Raw genomic sequence first — 17,016 nt, 5'->3', positions numbered from 1 at the left:
AGCCCCTGTCCTGCACCAGCAGGTCAGGGTGTAGAAGACACTGAAGAAATAATAAAATGATGGCAACATAAGAGGCCAGGCAGTGAAAGCATTTCAGGTCGGGAACGAGAAGGGAGACCAAAACAGAAAGTACTCAAAGCTTAATTTGTGCTAGGGCTGAGACCCAGCACCTCCAGGCTTGGCAATTCATTGCCCTTGGGCTATCTGCATATGTTATGAATGTAAAAAAAATTGCTTAAGCCCCAGCATCTCTTCCATTACAAATTAAGTACTTACTGGATAGAGTCAAAGTAGATACTGCAAGGAGAAGTCACTTGGAAAATGGCAGTTTTAGGCCTGGAGATGGTTGGCTCTGCCAAATTTAAAGGGCCAGCCCCAGAAAGGCATGTTTGAAAACTGGGAGAGAAGTGCTTATAGGAAAACAATGGTACATGAAGAAATGATTCAGGGCTCAGACAGCTAGGTAGAGAGGGTAGCTAAAGATTGCTGCAAAGACTGGAAGAGGCTGAAACAAGCGTTGGGTGCATCATTAGGGTTGAAGGAGTCTTGAAGCCATAGGGCTGCTCACAGGATTAGGGTTGAGGGTCCTGGACAGTGCTGCTATATCGTGATACCAACTTTTCCCAACCTAGCGCTAAAACTTTCCCAAATCTGGTGAAAAATTCCCAGATAAAGTTTTTTACAGTGCTTCTATATCCTGGGAAATTTCCCAAAACCTGGGAATTTGTGAGTAAAATGTTTCAACTTGGGAAATTGGGAATTTTCATTCAAAACATTTTACTCACAAATACCCAGATTTTGGGAAATTTCCCAGGATATAGAAGCACTGTTGAGGGAATGGAAAGTCATCTGTGTGCCAGCCCTTCCTCAGCTGTGCCAGTTGTAGCTTGGATGAACTTACGGAGCTAGCTCCAGCAAAAATTAGAATGCCCTTAACCCAACCCACCTGATGCTTCGTTTTCAGACCCTAGGCAATAGGTGGCCTCTATCTGTGAAACCACTCCTCTCATCATAGCTGTTTTCAAAGCACCTTAGGGTGGTGTGCACTGGTGGCTAACTAATGGGGTCAGAGTTGGACTTGTAACACTTGGTATACTTTAATAGCCTTACAAGTGGATGCAAGCAATGAAGTGCAGTTTCCCTGCCTTCTCCTGGGAAGGATTGACTGGGGAATGGTGGAGACTAGGTTGAGCGCACAAGAACAGAAACTGATAACTGAACGCAGAAAATAAGTGTGATACCCCAACCTGAGCTAATGTGTCTACCTCTGAAGTGTTGTCTTCCGGATCCGTTAATACCTCGGCATCCCAATAAAATACTGATTTGCAACTGAAATGTGGGGTGGCAAGGTATCTACGAAAGAATCTTAGATTTGGTGGCAGTCACAAGATGCTTGAGATAGTTGTGTCCTTCATGCGACACTGCACAGTGCTTAGCAATTTTATGAGCTCTTGCAGCAGAATTAATTAGTGGAATAATACAGAATCCCATCATACAGAATCTGGCAGTAGTATTTGTCTTGGGCAGAATCACACAGACAAAAGCAGTTTAGAGAGTGTTTTGTGTTGGGCCGGGCCTATGTACTCTTGGTAAATAGATGGTTGTAACCTCTTCCTTCTAGAACTGAGCAAATAATTGATTTTTTACAGTTCACTGGCAGTTTTGAAATTTTGAAAATAAAATGTGGTAGCAGTTGAACTAAATTTTAAAATGACGAAACATTTTTGGCAAATCGAAAGAGTCAGTTTCAGGTTGAACAAAACATTTCATTTGACCTAAAACATTTTGTTGCCAAGTATTTTTAAAGAGTCACAAAGTGGGAGGAGCAGCCTCCTTTCGGACCTTTAGTGCAGTGCTTATGGGGTCTCATGAGCCAAGTGGGAGACCCAGTTTCACTCTCTATCTTCCCCACTGTGGAAGAGAGATTTGAACTTGGATCCCTCACAAGAAAGTACCCCAGCCACTGGCCTATTTGAAATATAAGGCACTTTTAGCCTCACCTGTTGGTGCTGTTCCATTGTGTATCCATAGTAAAATAGCCTTTGGCACAGGGATTTGAATCTCAGTCCCCTACCTCCCACAGGACTACCCTAACCCATAGACTACAGGAGAGGCTTGGGTAGGGCTGTCTCAGTCTCTCATTTTGAAGCTGTTCCAATTTGTATAACTAACTAACTAGTCAGCAAAGCAAACAGAGCAAATGATGCCATAGGTGAGTTGTGAGGGTGTGCTCCTACCCTATGAGAGGACCCAGTTCAAAAAACTCTCCCCCATGCAGCGGGGGAATTGAACCAGAGTCTCCCAAGTGGGTACTCTAAATGGTGCAAGGGAGGCCTCTCACTTTTGTGAATAGTACCTCAGTCCCCAAAACTATTTTTTAGATGAAATTGGCCACTTCATTTCACATTTGCAAATAACGTCAATGCCCCATTTTCAGCATATTTACTATTAACATATTCTCAGACTTCTTTAATGAGATATTGGCCAGAGGAAGCATCTCTTTCACTTCAAAAGCCCACAAGCAATGGGATTCTCTGCCTTCTGTTCCACACTGTGGCAAGGTGACTAGTCTAAATTTTATCTTCACTTTCTACCTCTTCGCATTCAAAGTTTATCAGATCTGGTATGCAAAAGCATGATCAAGGCTCATGTTGCCCCTCCATATGGTGTGGTATCTTTTTGTTGCAGTACTTCTCTATTCCACCCAAACTGCATCCAGTGGGATAGCCTATGCACTTCCTGATGTAATCAAACTGCTTTGTCCCGCTTCAAGAAAGGAATTGTAGGTACTGAAAAATGCATTAGCATAAATGGGTGTCATTTAAAATATGGTTTCAAAAAGAGCGAGAGAGAAAAAGAGTGAGTGTGTGTGCATGTTACAAATCCTAAGAAAGCAGATAGTTAGTATTGCTAGTGGTCAGAGTATGGGACCTGAAGCAGGACAAGAAGATTCCTCACTATACCTCTGACTCTCATTATGCTCTGGATTAAGGTACTTTTACCTCCTTTTGCCTCAATTTTCCCCATCTGTAAAAGAGATTATACCTAACTTCATGAAGCAGCTATGCCCTTAGATGAAAGTCAGTAGATGGACACAAACTAACTATGGGTCTTTTGAGTTTAAGTCTGATAAAGCTGAGTCCAGCACACCAGCAGGTGGTGCTACTCATGCATATTATCTGTTCTGGACTGATGGTCTCAAAAACAGTTCAATCTTCAGCTCATTGCCAATCCGTTGTACTGGGACATGAGCTCCACTTTCCTGAGATTTTAAAATTAATAGAACAAACCTAGTTTCTAGGCTGCCTGTTAGAACAAACCCACACTGGGTGGATTTAATATCTGAGATTACACACAAGGGGCCAGCTTGTGCCCTGTCCTGCTTGCCAGAGCAGTGCTGGAAGGGACCCAGTGCCCCTTTAGTCCTCTTTTGCCAATGTGTCATACCTCATGGGGTGGCTGGCTCTGTAGAGCAGTGGTTTTCAAGCTTTTTTTCTGCAACCCAGTTGAAGAAAATTGTTGATGCCCGCAACCCAATGGCGCTGGGGATGAGGGGTTTGGGGTGTGGGAGGGGCTCAGGGCTAGGGCAGAGGGTTGGGGGCCAGGGATGAGGGTTTTGGGGTGTAGGAGGGGGCTCTGGGTTTGGGGGGGCTCAGGGCTGGAGCAGGCGGTTAGGAGGGTGCACCCACCCACAGAGGGACATAGTAGATCTACAGCGGTGGTTTTCAAAGTGTGGGGTCGCGACCCAGTGCTGGGTCACGGAATGTAAGGCACTGGGTCACAGCGGCTCTGGTCAGCACCGCCGACCGGGCCGTTAAAAGTACTGTCGTCAGCGCTGCCCGGCTAAGGCAGGCTAGTGCCTACCTGTTCTGTCACTGTGCTGCACCCCGGAAGCGGCCGGGTCCGGCTCCTAGGTGGAGGTGCGCGAGCAGCTCTGTGCAGCTCTCGCCCGCCGGCACTGCCCCGCTCCAGTTTCCATTGGCCGCGGTTCCTGGCCTATGGGAGTGCAGAGCCAGTGCTAGGGGTGGGGGCAACTAAAACAAAACACACATACTAAGCTTAAGATCTTAAAGAGACTGGTTTCAAGAAGTAATTTCTCACGCTAAATGTTATTTTAGGCAAGTTGCAGAGTTTCTGTAGCTTAGAGTTCCAGTTATTTCTTCTCACAGACTGGACCCATCTCAGTCTGGACTCACTCCTGCCTTTCCTCTCAGGTTAGTTCCTTTGTCTCTTCAGGTACTTTCAGCAGTCCTTCTTGGGTAGGCAATGGAGGAGAGTCAAGATTAACCGCCTCCCCAGCCTTAAAAAGGCTTTACCTAAGGCAGAAAACCTTTGTTTGATCCCCATCCCCCTACAGAGAAAAAGTACCAGCAGTGTCCAAGATGGTATTTTGTATCAGGTGATCTTATCACCTGATTTGGCAGTGTCACAGCTACGTCCCCAGATGCTTCTCAGGAAGGAGAGAGATTAGTATCTTCACAGTTTTATTGTTTCTTCCTAATGGCCTATCAGGGTTGTGATGGCCGGTTGTCTGGTGAGTGTCTTGCAAATACAGACCCAGTTTTAATTGTTACATAGTCAATATTCCTAACTTTAAATACAGAAATTATATATGCATACAAATAGGATAATCACATTCTGTAAATCAGTCTTTCCAATGATACCTTACATGGGCCATCTTGCATAAAATATATCTTAGTTATGCCATATGCATAACCATATTTCTATTACAAATATGGGGTGTAACTTCACACAACCTACCTCTCACCTGTGACTAATGTGACAGACCCAGACCAGTAGGGTGCAGGAGTCTGGTAGAGGGCATATATACTGGTCACTGGATGAGTAGTTTTCTGTTCCCTGAGTGACCAGAGCAGGGGCTGCACTAGAGTAATCAGGAACCTGCTAGAACCAGTTAAGGCAGGCAGGCTAATTAGGACACCTGGGCTTTAAAAAGGAGCTCACTTCAGTTTGTGGTGTGAGTGTGAGGAGCTGGGAGCAAGAGGTGCAAGGAGCTGAGAATGAGAGGGTGTAGGGCTGGAGGACTGAGGAGCACAAGTGTGATCAGACACCAGGAGGAAGGTCCTGTGGTGAGAATAAGGAAGGTGTTTGGAGGAGGCCATGGAGAAGTAGCCCAGGGAGTTGTAGCCATCATGCAGCAGTTACAGGAGGCACTATAGACAGCTGCAGTCCACAGGGCCCTGGGCTGGAACCCGGAGTAGAGGGTGGGCCTGGGTTCCCTCCAAACCTCCCAATTGACCTGGACTGTGGGTTCTTCCAGAGGGGAAGGTTTCTGGGCTGTTCCCCAACCCACATGGTGAATCTCTGAGGCAAGAAAATCCGCCAATAAGCGCAGAACCCACCAAGATAGAGGAGGAATTTTGTCACACTAGCTACCTTAATATCCATCACAAGAGCCTTTAGAAAGTCAACTACCTTAAAGCAAAGCCATAACAAAATAAAAAGTTTGTATGTAGTGGTCCCTTGCTATCCGGTGTGGGAGGGAGGCCATGCCACCTCACTGTGTCAGGCAACAGTAGTCGGGCTCATGCTCCACTGATTGGGGCCAATCAGCAGCCTATGGCTCTCAGCCTGCTGGCGGGGAACACAACAGTTAACAATCTGGGCTCTGACCCCTGGGTAGGGCAGAGCAATAAGTAATCATTAATCCAGAGCCTCCTGATTAGGACTGACAGCAAACAGTCTATGGCTCTGGCCCTCTGGGTGGGGCAGAGCCATGAGCAGTCTTTAGCCCAAGCCTCCTGGCTAGGGCAGACAGCAATACAAGTGTATAGCAAGGCCTTCTGGCCTCAGGTGAGTAGGGCACCGCCCCAGGGGTGGAGTTGGCAGCAGGGGGACCCTGGCCCACACTACTCCACTGGGTCCCAGCCCAGGGCCCTATTAATGGAATATAGTCGCACCATGGGGTCAGCAGGAAAACCACCGAAACACACTACCTCGCTTCCCAGCAGCGCAACTGGACTGAAGTCTGGTTCCCCTGGGCTATTTCCTACCTCACTTAGTTTGTGTCGCTCCATCAAGCAGGGGCTATGTCTTGCCACCTCGCAGTTGGAAAGTGGCCGCTTCAGTCATTCCTCGGTGTCCTCTGCCTCTTTGTTCGTAGGGTGCTGGTCAGCTCAGTTGTCAGTCTGGGATCCTGCGGGGATTGCAGCTCCCTCTAGTGGCCCAACACCAACTGAGCTCCACAGCGCTCCTCTTATATTTCCTCTCCCGTCCAGGTACTTCCAGCCAGGGGATGGGGCACATTTGGCTCTGCCCATCAGAGGGAGAGGAGTGGTCCCTCACTATCCAGTCCAGAGGGAGGCCACTCTGCCTCACTACACTGTACTATACAGTAGCTCTTATTGAACATAGCTTCTACCAAAGGAAATGAAATACAGACAAATGAAGGATTGTAATGCTGCAATTAAGAGAAGAATGATAGCAGGAAGTACACAGTAGCTTTTAAAAAATGAAAGTTCCTGTCAATATGAATTCATTTTATTGAACAATACACTAATGATTACAGTGAGTTGTTCCCCCAAGAACTATTAGCAGTATATTTGCTATTACTATCATTAGGCCTGTCTGGTATTGGTAGTCATTTTAAAGTAGGGGTGAGGGCTATATTTTGGTCATTTAGTTGGGATACATTATTTTTATTATACAAAATATTTAACATTTTTAACTAATGCAAAATTCCATTCCTGCAACATCAAATATATCTTTTACAACATTATTCACCGGATTTATTTAACTCCATACAATTTGATCTCATGTGTGCTCGTATATAAACACGCACATTAACATGACATGCAAATTGTAACAAATTTCTTCTAAGCAGATAAGCTTCAGCTGGCCTAGAGTCAGAGATGGAAATACATATCACAGATGAACTCTGAGTACATGCTACCCCACTAATATGTTCAACATGAGCAAGTCTGGAGACACCTACACTTCCTAACTGACAAAACTGAAATAACCAGACACACAAATAATGTATTTCCATTGGTTTATTTGTTAATTGCAGTATACACATGGTTATTCATACATGTCTATCATTACTCTGATTGGGGTACATCTCTAAGTCCAAGTCACCAGGAATTTTATAAACACACAGGGCTTCCACACTTACACATTCCATTCTATTCTGCATTTGCTAGGTTGGCTTTCTGGACTTTGGGCATAGCTACTGAGGGCAATTTTCCATTTTTTGTTTTAAAAAATTACGCTAAACGTGAAGTTGGAAAATATGGTGCTTTATGTATATAGAGTTGCTGCTAAAAAAAAAAGAATGGGGACAGGACTGGGTAGCCACTCTAACTCATAACTGTTATGCAAGAAACAGACAGGATTACTGTGCCAATGTTAAAGTGTAAGAAGTAGGGGGCTACTGATAGGTCTTTCTGTGTGCTTGGGTTGAAGTATTTGGGAATTTCATTTGAGATCACAGAGTTTGTGCATATCATTTTCTATTAATAAAATGACAGATTTTCTATGACCTTGTACTGCACAGAAGGAAAGAGCTGGGCAGTACAAGATGCACATTTCTGGGGACAAGTCTAAAACTGAGAATTTGCTGGTGTCACTCTCCAATATAATTCAGGAGTGACTGGCTAGAGCACTCATGTCATTCAGCTGAGAGTGATTTTGCATGCTAGAGGCTGTGTGTGAACAAGCCAGGAGTGGTTGTTTCCACAGCAAAGCAGTGTGAAAGGCACCCCAGGTTGGAGAACTTGGGAATGTCACAGTAACACACTGTACAGTTGAATTTTGTTTCCTTTTAATATTAATGGGAATGAGCTATACTAAATTCCTTTTAAAAACAATGGCCTGACTTTACTACAAGCGGAACAGTCCACCAGGATTCTGAATTTCTCAAATGTTTTTATCCTCAAATAAGATCCTACTATAGTGCTTAGTTCTATCAACATATTCCCTTTTTGATTGCTGAGTCAGAGACCAAGATTACTTGCTTCTTCTAATGGCTTCTCCACATGGTGATGTAAATTTACACTCCAGCTTGCTGCACACTAAAATCGCTTTGGGGATAAGACTTTAGACTTGTTGATTTTTAAGGTCAGCTGGTACCATTAGATCATCTAGTCTGACCTGCTGGATAACATAGGCCAGAGAATTTCACCCAGTTAACCCTATATTGAGCACAATAACTTGTTTGGCTAAAACATCTTTCAGAAAGGCATCCACTATGGATTTGAAGACATCAAGAGATGAAGAATCCACCACCTCCCTTGGTAGATTGTTCCAATGGTTAATAACCCTCACTCTTAAAAATCAGTGCCTTTTTTCTAATTTGAATTTCTGTGTATAACTTTCAGCCATTGGTTCTTGTGCATTTCTCCACTAGATTAAAAAGCTCTTTAGTACCCAGTATTTTCTTCCTCATACATTGTAATCAAGTCATCTCAATCTTTTTGATAAGCTAAACAAATTAAGCTATTTAAGTCTCTCTCTGTAAGGCATGCTTTTCAGTTTTCAAAATAATTTTTGTGGCTCTTCTCTGCACTTTTCCAATTTTTCAAAACTGGTCATAGCATTCCAGAATGAGTCTCACTACTGCTGTATACAGAGGTAAAATCACCTCCCTACTCTACTCACTACTTCCCTGTGTATACACCCATGGATCCTATTAGCCCTTTTTGCTACATCACATTGGGATTTCATGTTGAATTGCTTGTCCACTATGAGCCCTAAATATTTTTCAGTCACTACTTTCCAGGATACAGGCCCCCATTCTGCAGGTATGGCCTGCATTCCTTGTTCCTACATGTATGACCTTGCATTTGTCTGTGTTAAAATGCATTTGTTTGAATAGGTCCAGCTTACAAAGTGATCCAGACTGCTTTGTATGACTGCCCTATCCTCATTAATTACCTCTCCACCAACCTTTGTGGCAGCCACACATTTTATCAGCTGGAACCTAATGCTCTGTTCTTAAAAAACCCGCCTTCCCCTCCACACGTACACAGCACTCTGCCAATAGCATCTGTACTATATTTAGCCTAAAGGCTTTCGGGAATAATTCTCTCAGGAATTTGCCCTAGTCATCTTTTGTTCACTGAACCACTTATATAAAAGAATTCAAAAAGGAGTATACAGTATTGGTGGGATCTCCCACATACAGATATCTGTAAACTTCACATTTAGCCAATTCATTCATTATAAAAAATAGTTTGTCCTCAAAAGAAGTAAGAAACACACATCATCAATCCTTCAAACAAGGACTGCAGCAACCTTGTGAGATCCCATCAGCAGACAAATACACACGATTGCAAAGATTATGTTTACATAAAACAGATGTGCACATCACACTGTCCTTCTGCTGCCCAGATGCACCTGTTCCCAAGAACCAACAGGAGGCTGACTTTAACTTACACAGGATCCTGGGTCAGATTTGCACACAAATGATCAAACAGGATATCAACATCAGCAGCCATCATTTTAGAGAGATGATAGCTTTCCTGTATCGGGACCATAATGAGAAGCACAAGTGTGTGTAGGAGAGAAGAGATGGGAATGGTGACAAAATTGAGACTTCTCTATGGTAGTATCCCTTTAAAGTTTTCTGGACTATAGTTTTCATCCCTCTATGCTAACATGAACAGCCTGTCAGAGCAGAATTTTAAGAAGCTATGCATCTTAACTGTGGAAGCTCTAAAGGGAGAGTAGAGGGGAAAGCTGTACAATATCACAGTCAGCCTACAGCTAGTTGTATAAATAGTGCTAAATAATTGTCTTTTTGTACAAAAACAGACCACTTTCCAATATGCCTACACTGATGACCACACTGCATTAAAGAGCAGGAATACCATTACTGATACACTGTGCATAGGAAGCTAGCAATCTTTGACAGAGGTTTCTCCAAAGCTAACAATTTGCTATGGTGCTGCAATAGTTTTCTCCACTTCTCCGGTTTCTTTCGTGGTGGCACTGAAGTGCCGCTTCCCATCTAAATACAACATGGACTCTGAAATGACAGGAAGAAAGAAAAGAGATAAGAGTATTTTTAAAAAAGGGTCACTTTAAAAACACAGCCTCTGGAGTGTACTGGGCACTACACAGAAGACCAAGTTTGAGAAGCAATATGAAATACATTTGCATTATGGCAGGGTATAGAATAAATACAGTTTAGCATGAAGGGACATTTTTTGTGTTACTCTACTAGTAGTAGTAGTCTATTAAAAATTAAGCATGCTCCACCAGCAGACAGAAAATAGGTCTTTCCCTTCCAAGAACAAAGTTTTAATGAGATGCATTAAAATTGCCACTTACCACCATATGTTTTTGGGACAATCTGTGGTACCTCTCTTTCTGACATAAAAGTGAAATGGAAGACGTTGGTTGTCTTGTGCTCTTTGGTATCTGAATCATAAACCTCACTGTGTACTCTAATCTGGATATAGTTTTCTTCTGTATAACAAACCTAGACAGAACAGTGGACACAGTTATTATTTTATCATTTACACCAAAGAAAGGGGACACGACGGAAGAAGAGTTAATTCCACCACTTTCATAACTCGTTGTTCATTGCCAATGATTGATAATGAAGACATCAAGCTGAATAAGCTTTATGGCTGTTTGAAAAGAGACCAACTCCTACCTGTGCAGAAAGCAGTAACAGGGATCCAATCTCAACTGGTCTTTGAAACATGATATCATCTACAGCTACTACATAAGGTCTGGAACCTCTGTAGAGAAAAAAAAGGCACTTAGTATTCAAGAGCAGCTACTTGTCTCTGCACAAGTTAAAACAATTTCAATTATCTTTAATGCAAAATTTATCTGAAACTGAGCCACATAAATATAAAAAACAGTAAGAATTGCTAAAGAATACTGCCAGGGTGCCAAGAAGAAAACAAATATCCTGAGGGAATGCCAGCACAGAGGTGATGCATGTACTCCTGCCACAGTACTGGCTCCCATCCTCTTCTACTACACCACATACTATAGCAACATTATGTACTAGAGTGGAGGTTCTCAAACTATGGTCTGTGGACCACCAGTGGTCCGCGAGCTCCATTCAGGTGGTCCACGGATAGTTCCCTCTAAGGTGCGCGCCTGGGCAACCGCACACAAGAAAATTAAGGGCCACCCACCTAATCAGTGGAGCCGCGCAGGGGGTAGGTGGGAGGGGGCAGTGGGGTGAGAAGAGGGGGTGGGTGGAATTTGGGATGTGCAGGGCTGCGGCAGCCAGAGAAATAGGCGACTTTCCCCATACCAGGGCTGTGGCTGCCAGGGAGAGACGGCCCTCCTTCCCAGCCCAGCTTGGTGGCTGCTGCAGTGGGGGAGCCCCCCCTCCTTCCCAGCCCCAGCTCAGGGGCTGCCATGGCGGGGGAGAGGGGTGGGAGAGGGAGAGACCCCCCTTCTTCCCAGCCCCAGCTCGGGGGCTCCTGCGACGGGGGAGAGAGGACACATCCATCGCATTAGAAAGGTAAGATTACTGATATTAAAATGTGAGTTGTGTGCTTTTATTTGTAGAACCAAAAAATGTTAATTATTAAAGTTTTTTTATATAGTGCTTTTCTCCAAAGGGCTTTACAATAGTTAGCTAATGGTACAAACAACATTTGGAAAGATCTAAGTGGTCCACCGAGACCCTCAGCAATTTTCAAGTGGTCCATGGAAAAAAAAAAAAAAGTTTGAGAACCACTATACTAGCGTCAAAACACAATTTTCTGCCACTTTTGGTTTGTCTAGTCCTCTTCACTCAGGCCTCACTCCTGCAAAAGCTTACACATGCGCTTAACTTTCAGTATATGTGTAGTCCCACAGACTTCAGTGGGGCTACTCATGTGCTTAAAGTTGGACAGGTTTTAAGTGTTTGCAGGATCAGGGACCTAGTCAGGTTTCTAAGAGTAAGTGGCTATAAGGTAAAGTTCATAAACCATTCATCAAATCACAGATGTTAAAAGATGTAATACCTACAAGAACCCATATTTGACATTTTTAGCTAGTGTGTGTATCTCCAAGAGTTAGTGATAGTAGCACAGAAAGGCACTTTAAAAATAAAACAAAATTCTATCAGTTACATATTTTCCCAGAAACTGATTGTAAAATCTGAGCTTCAAGAGTCTGGTATGCAAATTTAGAGTTATTTTAATGAAAAGTCTGTTCTGACCCAGATTAGGCTAAAGTTACAGCTGACGTGCCCTGCTGTTGGAATAGCCACTCAAACATCAAACCCTTTTCTATCCCAACTATACATATTTTCCATTGACTGCTGAACTGTTATTTTGTAGGTCAGTTCCCCCTATCCCATTAATAAACACACAAAATATTCTGGAATACACAAATACTGAAAACCTGAAACTCACCCATAGCTGCAGGCAGTAGCCCATCCCAGCTCAAATGCTTTCCTCATGAGAAACCCCCCAAAGATTCTATTGAAAATGTTTCGCTCCTGCATTTAGAAACACGAACAGCAAAGTGACAACAATATGCATGTACTCACACAACACAGTAGTAAAGCCTGTCAGGTTCATTTGTATTCTTGTTTATGGGATTATACATAGCTCCTATAATGAGTATTTGGCAGCTGTACAGCACAATTAAAACATATATAGATGTCTAAATGATTCAGCGTGCTTACTTCTTAAGAGCTCAACTCATCCAAAACAAAATGGATTGGGGGGAGGGATAGCTCAGTGGTTTGAGCATTGGCCTGCTAAACCCAGGGTTGTGAGTTCAATCCTTGATGGGGCCATTTAGGGGTCTGGGACAAAAAAAAAAATAGTTGGGGATTGGTCCTGCTTTGAGCAGGGTCTTGGACTAGATGACCTCCTGAGGTCCCTTCCAACCCTGATATTCTCTGATTCTATAAAAATTAAAAAAAAAAAAAAAAAATTGTGGTCAGCCCATCTTAAACACACACTGAAGAATCTGTCAGGTGTTTTCACTTTTGTATTTGTACTACTGGAATTGTACATTTGCTGAGCCCTAAAGGTAAACCTTTGTAACTTTAGGGTTTGCATTGCACAAATCTGTGACCCTAGCTGATATATTCAAATGCTAATTTTAAAAGAATCTTATTCATGGCAGACAAAAGCTGTTAAAACAATATGAACTCTTCAGTCAAAATGTTGTGCTCTCAAATTAGACAACTAGGGTTCCCACCTTTCTAATGGCTGGTAATCAGACCCCCGAGGCCCCGCCTCCTGCTCTGCCTCTTCCCCCCCAGATAAAAAAAAAAAAAAACAGACATCAGGGCTTGTTAAATGGCACCCAGATACACAAGCCGAAACTCAGACTGTCTGGGTGAAAACTAGATGGGGGGCAACCCTAAGACTAACACTGATGGATACTGTCTCTTGATCAACACCCATTGTTCTCAGGTGTCTGTGGAGGAATTTCTTTACATAAGATATCTCTTCTGATAAATAAAAAGAAATGCTAAAACTCTTACATTTAGAACTATATTTAAACGTCAGAGTAAAAAACAAAAAAGCCCAAGTTAAATGTCTTAGATCCTCCAACCTTAAAGATGATTCATAACTCATTCATTATGACTTTGGTAACACATTAGTATTCCTTCAAATACCTGAGGATGGCAGATCTCCAAGCCCTTAAGTTTTGCATCTTCCATCCATACTGAATTGGGTGGTAGCACACGACTCCGAAAACTTACAGTCCTGTAGAAATAAGGGGTTTTAGGCAATACATTCAATATCCAGCTTTAACAGTGCTCAACAAGGTACAACCACAAAAATAGAAAAACCACTTGTGTGTGTACGCACACCAAGCAAGCCAGGATTCAAATGGAAAAAATGGAAGAAACATATGCTGTTTCAGACAGACCTCGAAAACCACAACTTGATTAATGCAAGTGTCTAGTCTAAGGCCATAGTCCTTCAAACATGTATGCTCATATTTAACTTAAGTGGATCATTTCAGTGGGACTGTTCACATGAGTAAAGTTAGGCTCTGATGCTCAAAATGTTTATGCATGTGCTTATGGGGAACCATTGCTCATAAGACCGGAAAAATTTAACTAGCAAAAAACCCCAGCCAACCATAAAAACCCATTCTACACTCTCTAAGCAAGTCCTTCCCCTTTTTATTAGGGCAGCAGTTTTCAACCTGTGGTCCGTGGACCCCTGGGGATCTGCAGACTATAAGATTTCCAAAGGGGTCCGCACCTACACTCAACATTTTTAGGGGTCTTCAAATGAAAAAAGGTTGAAAACCACTGTATTAGGGTATAAGAAGATGCAAAATGTCAGATGAATTAATCACAGATACATAATTTAAGATTTGCAAATTTGTCTAGGGGATTTACACATACATCTGCTAATTTTAAATGGAAGATGTGTCTAAATCCACTATGTAGTCTTGAAAATTTCAACCATGTTAAAAACTAATTTTAAGATATTGGAATAAATAAGAGCTCCTCTAATGTTATTTCTTTAGACATTACAGAATTTTCTTGTGTACTGTTATTCCTGCTTTGTATTAATAAAGTTAGTTCAAGACTGGCTCTGTGTGAGTGCACGTGTCTAACTCTGCAGCTACTCCTTCAGAAAGCTTAAAGATATCATGCAGATAGAGGGATTTAAAAAAAAAACAACCTAAAAATACAAATGGTAATAAAATGTTTCCCTTACCCTTTTTTGTCCTTCCCTTTCCTCCTCTCTCTCACTTCACTTTCTGTATCTTACTTTGAGTTTCCTGCTGTCTTTCCAGAGTCTCGTTTCACTTCAGATTAAAAATATTACTAATTGTACAAGAATTATATTTTCAGCTTTCTTTTCTCTCTATTATCATCCCTTCACTTCTTAATCTTTTCTAATTCTTTTCAGATTATTTGCCCCCATCACATTTTTTTAAATCTTTCATTCTGGTTTTCTTGTCTAGAAATCATAATATCTCTGTATCTCTATTTCCCAGCCCCCTCATAATCTGTAAAATTAGTATGCTAAGTAGTAAGTCTCACAGGGTGCCAGAATTTATGTTTCCAACACTCTTGGATCAGCAGATGAAAAATATTATTATAGCCAAGGAACACCTCTTCCCTTTAGAAGTCTAGACAGTTATTAAGGCACAAGACTGCAATGCCAGTGCAATAGCTCCAAGAGCCCCATAGGGGGTTAAATTCCTTCCTGTGGTTAAGCATGACTAATCCTTTTCTTAAGATTATTCTATGCTGCTTTCTCAGAAGCCATCTACTGTAACCTTGTTGTTTTATTCTTGATTGCAGCTGCTGCATAGCATTAGCTTTCTTGGATGGCACAAAATTCCATTCGGGAACATATGTGGTATACCAGCACATTGATGGTGCTTTGTGCCTGTATCCCAGGTACAGGAGACAGCATCCAAGTGTTTAAGTGATGGGATAGGGAAGCAAAAAGTATCTGCATTCCTTCAACCCTTACAACTGAGCATTCAACTGCCACATTACCGTCCCTTCTTGCAAGTTATTAGTTCTTCCCCTACTTGCCTTGTGTCCAGTGTATTAAGGAATATGTTATGAACAATGGTTCTTTCTTCTGCAGTGGGAGCCATTTTCAGTAAGGATGCTGTGCTGAAATCAACCCTCCTTATCTTGTTCACTAAAGAAAAAAAATTCATTGAGCACAAAGATTGCAGAACATCACTTGGTTTTAAATTGTTTTACAAAGGGGTCAACTCCTCTCCATTTTAAAATTCATCACCAGAGTAAGTGATTTTTGTATTCACAGTCAGACTTAGAAATTTGATTTTAATATTTGTCTGCATTAAAGAAAAAATATAGGGTGTAATCTGCTCCACTGAAGTCAATGGAAGTTTTGTAACTGACTTCACTGGGGCTAGGATTTCACCCATACATTTTATTTAAGTGCTTTATTTTGAAATGGTCACTTAGCTGGTTTGCCAACAGAATTTGTTGGTCTTATAAACACAGCAATGTACCGCAGACCCATTATTCGCATACTAGGATATTCATTTAACCAGTACAGATTGATTCATACTAAAAAATGCAAAGGAACTGAATAGTGTGTGACACATTTCTACTTTTTGTATCATTGGCAGTATATAATTTAATTATTTACTAAAGATAATGTAGAACTTTTGGGGAAAAGGAGCTTTTAAGAGTCTCCTGGTATTTTATTTTTGTACACCTTCAAAAATAAACAAAACAGGGGACTTTAAAAAACATAATGTAACGAGGCTTTCGCAAGGATCTGTACCTTATACTTTTTTTTTTTTTTAAAGTTGGCTTTATCGTGACAAGTTCCAAGGGTCCTGATACTGCAACCCATCCCTCATATCTCTTTCAATAGCATTTCTGTGGTTCAGTTAATTAGCTGCTCATGCATTTGGATTTCCCCACAAACTTGTGTGGTTACTGTGTATATGGTACAAAGAACCAAATTTATGAGGACATGAGTTATGATGAAACCAGTTATGGCAGCCCATAATTTTCAGATTTTAACTCAGTTGTCTATTTTAACTCAGAGCAGTTTTGAACTCCTCTAAAACAAGGTATTTGTGAAGCAAACTGTAATGAAATAAAAAAGTCACCAAGGGTGAGTAAGAAAAAGAAAAAATCAGTCATACACAGTACATGCTGCCACAAACCCCAAAGATTTACCATGCACATACAGAAAGCTAACAATGACTTCCTCTCTATTTTATGTCTTGTGCAGTGAAATATACTCAGGATATAAAGGAACAGTCCAAAAACTAGTCATTTTGGTTGCCTACGGTTTTGGGTGCCCAAGTTGAGATACCTGAAAGAGCTCTATTTTCAGAAGCACCCAGTTGTTGAAAATCAGGCCCCTCTAAAGTGTCAAATTGGTCATCCAAAGATTAAAGCACCGAAAATTGAAATCACTGAGATTTACGTGCAAACTTAATGTTAAGCATGTGCTTAAATGTTGTCCTAAATAGGGGCTTTAATTGGTAAGATATTATGTGATTCAATTTAGATAGTATAGCCCTCAGTGTGCCACAGACCAAATATGAACACAAGACAAGATGCAGCAGTTCAGGAAGTATGATTTATTTAATTAACATATC

At 41.9% G+C, this 17,016-nt stretch overlaps 1 protein-coding gene across 4 annotated transcripts in view; it reads right to left on the bottom strand.

Moving 5' to 3' along the window:
* Positions 1 to 9,070: 9,070 nt before the first annotated feature.
* ACOT9 (acyl-CoA thioesterase 9) overlaps positions 9,071 to 17,016 on the bottom strand; it is a 37,801-nt gene continuing 29,855 nt past the window's right edge. For all 4 annotated transcript variants that reach the window (XM_008170209.4, XM_008170211.4, XM_008170210.4 and 1 more), the window contains 6 exons: positions 15,455 to 15,566; positions 13,559 to 13,649; positions 12,336 to 12,421; positions 10,622 to 10,709; positions 10,294 to 10,444; positions 9,071 to 9,988 (listed from right to left, as the gene is read on the bottom strand). In XM_008170209.4, the coding sequence (XP_008168431.1) occupies positions 9,900 to 9,988; positions 10,294 to 10,444; positions 10,622 to 10,709; positions 12,336 to 12,421; positions 13,559 to 13,649; positions 15,455 to 15,566 (617 nt within the window). In that variant the 3' untranslated portion in view covers positions 9,071 to 9,899. The remainder of the gene's footprint in view (positions 9,989 to 10,293; positions 10,445 to 10,621; positions 10,710 to 12,335; positions 12,422 to 13,558; positions 13,650 to 15,454; positions 15,567 to 17,016) is intronic.

This window comes from Chrysemys picta, chromosome 1 (genome assembly GCF_011386835.1).
Source record: "Chrysemys picta bellii isolate R12L10 chromosome 1, ASM1138683v2, whole genome shotgun sequence".
NCBI classification, from domain to species: domain Eukaryota; kingdom Metazoa; phylum Chordata; order Testudines; family Emydidae; genus Chrysemys; species Chrysemys picta.
This window is presented reverse-complemented; position numbering and strand designations above follow the sequence as displayed.